The 2,433-nt window shown below is 36.4% G+C and overlaps 1 protein-coding gene across 1 annotated transcript in view; it reads left to right on the forward strand.

Moving 5' to 3' along the window:
- The window catches only part of LRRC63 (leucine rich repeat containing 63), an 82,879-nt gene that overhangs the window by 20,347 nt on the left and 60,099 nt on the right, over nt 1-2,433 (forward strand). Inside the window, exon 5 of the mRNA XM_012648343.1 lies at nt 1,717-1,808. Within this exon, the coding sequence (XP_012503797.1) occupies nt 1,717-1,808 (92 nt within the window). The remainder of the gene's footprint in view (nt 1-1,716; nt 1,809-2,433) is intronic.

Below are 2,433 nucleotides of genomic sequence, written 5' to 3' on the forward strand. Positions count from 1 at the left end.
AGACAAGCCACAGACCGGGAGAAAATATTTGCAAAACCCATATCTGATAAAGGACTTGAATTCAAAGTAAAGGACTCTTAAACTCAACAATAAGAAAACAAACAACCCAAATAAAAAATGGGTGAAAGATCTGAATAGACACTTCACCAGAGGAGATATCCAGATGGCAAATAAGCATATGAAAAGATGCTCAACTTCATATGCATTAGAGAATTGCAAATTAAAACAACGAGGCACCACTGCAGACCTATTAGAATTGCTAAAATTCAAAACACCGACAATACTATGTGCTAAAAAGGAGCATCAGGAACCCTCGTTCTTCATTGGTGGGAATGCAAAACGGTACAAGCTACCTTTGAAGATGGGTTGGCAGTTTTGTAAAAAGCTAAAAACACTCATACCATGCAATGCAGTAGTGTAGCAGTCATACACCCAGGTATTTATCCAGTTGAGATGAAAATTTCTACACAAAAACCTATACATACATGTTTATACTAGTTTCATTCATAATATCTCCAAACCGGAAACAATTCAATAGTTGAATGACTAAATTAACTATGGTACATCCAGACAACAGAGTATTATTCAGCATTAAAAAGAAATGAGCTATCAAATCATGTAAAGGCCTATAGGAACTTTAATTGCAATATTGCTAAGTGAAAGAAGCCAATCTGAAAAGGCTACATATTTTATGATTCCCACTATAAAACATTCTGGAAAAGGCAAAATTATAGAAACACTGAGAAGATCAGTGGTTGCCAGGATTTCAGGGAGAGGGGAAGAGATGAATAAGTGAAGCACAGGGGAATTTTAGGGTGGCAAAATTATTTTGTGTGATACTATAATGGTGGATACATGACTTTATCCATTTGTCAAAACCTGTAGAACTGTACAACACAGAGCTAACTCTACTTTAAAAATAAATAATGTATCAACATTGATTCATTAATTGTAAAAAATGTACCATACTAATATAAGATGCTAATAACAGGTGAAACCAGTGCAGGCAAGGGATATAAGATAATAGCCTGCTTAATTTTTCTGTATATCTAAAACTATTTTAAAAATAGTCTATTAATTTAATTGAAAGTTGCAGAATAAATAAAACAACAAATAGAACAAAAATGAGAGGAGAGGAAATCAAACCAATGAATATAAATTACTTGAGTTTGCCATTAAAGGGGAGGATAGATATGGTGAGATGGTGGTAGTTGGAAGGAGTTGTTCTGGAGTCTGTTGAAGTGCTTGCTGTGTTAATGTGTTTTATTTTAATAGGAAAGAGTGAGAAAATGAAGATATTGGTGTAACTTTTATTGAATGAGCTAGCTTTGACTGGTTCCATATAAGTGGGCAGCAAACATTCTCCTACCACTGCCCTTCAAACTCGTGTGTCACACCTGTCTCTCCCAGGGCTTTTCTAGTCACTTTTGTACATTAGTTCTGTCTTATTTTCAGATATTAAAGAGTTAATTCAATCTAAGTCAATACTTCCATCTAGCATAAAATCAAACCTTGTCGCTTCTCCCAGTTCAATCTAGGCCTGCTAATTTTTATACAAGCCAAGGGAAAGAGGGGCATGATCAGTTCTTCACTCTGTTCTTTTACTTTCCTTTTTCCACTTATATTATAGTTTCAGTATCCTCCACAGGTGGGGCTAAGAGTGGGGAATAGTTAAGCTGAGAATCAGCATCAATTTTGTACCCCGTGAAATAACAGGAAATACAAGTCAAGTAGTTTCAAGGATTCTCTTACCTTACTCTGGTTTGGAGACTGCACAGGGTGAACCAATAAGTTTTGCTGCTCTGCAAGTATCAGTGGGGGAGGTGGATAGGGGAGTAGTGAGGTATTATTTGCTCCCTGTGGCATACACTCTTACTCTCTATAAATGATTCTCTAAGAGTCCCTCTCAATTAGTTTGAGATGGGGGACATCATCCCCCTTCTACTCACCATGGGGGGCAGGGGACGGAAATCAGGAAAATTCATAGTCCTCCAACAGCTCTATTCAGAAGAAATCCTCTCTCTGAACAGATCAATCTCTAGCCATCTCTTATATATAAACAACAGGTGGGTGAAGGGCTAAGGGTTGAAAGGTTGTTTTGGCTATCTGCTTGCAAGTTTTGCCTTAATGAATCTATTATCTCTACATTAGAATGTAAAGGTCCTTACCATTTATTGCACTCAGCTGAAACAACAGAAAAATGTCATTTAACATTCTGTTGCATAGGAAAGAAAGGACATATTTGATGTAGTAAGGTGCCTAAGAATTCAGACTCAGTGCATTTTCTGGACCTAAGAAAGAAAAGAATACTTACTGTTGTAACCTAAATGATCTTATGGAACCTGATAGCACTATCAGAATGTTATCATGTTCAAAAGAGACATTGGTCTGACATCCAGCATTCAAAAGAAATGTAAATCTCTGCTCAAAAAA

Source organism: Propithecus coquereli, unplaced genomic scaffold, assembly GCF_000956105.1.
Source record: "Propithecus coquereli isolate 6110/MARCELLA unplaced genomic scaffold, Pcoq_1.0 Scaffold11, whole genome shotgun sequence".
In the NCBI taxonomy this organism is placed as follows: domain Eukaryota; kingdom Metazoa; phylum Chordata; class Mammalia; order Primates; family Indriidae; genus Propithecus; species Propithecus coquereli.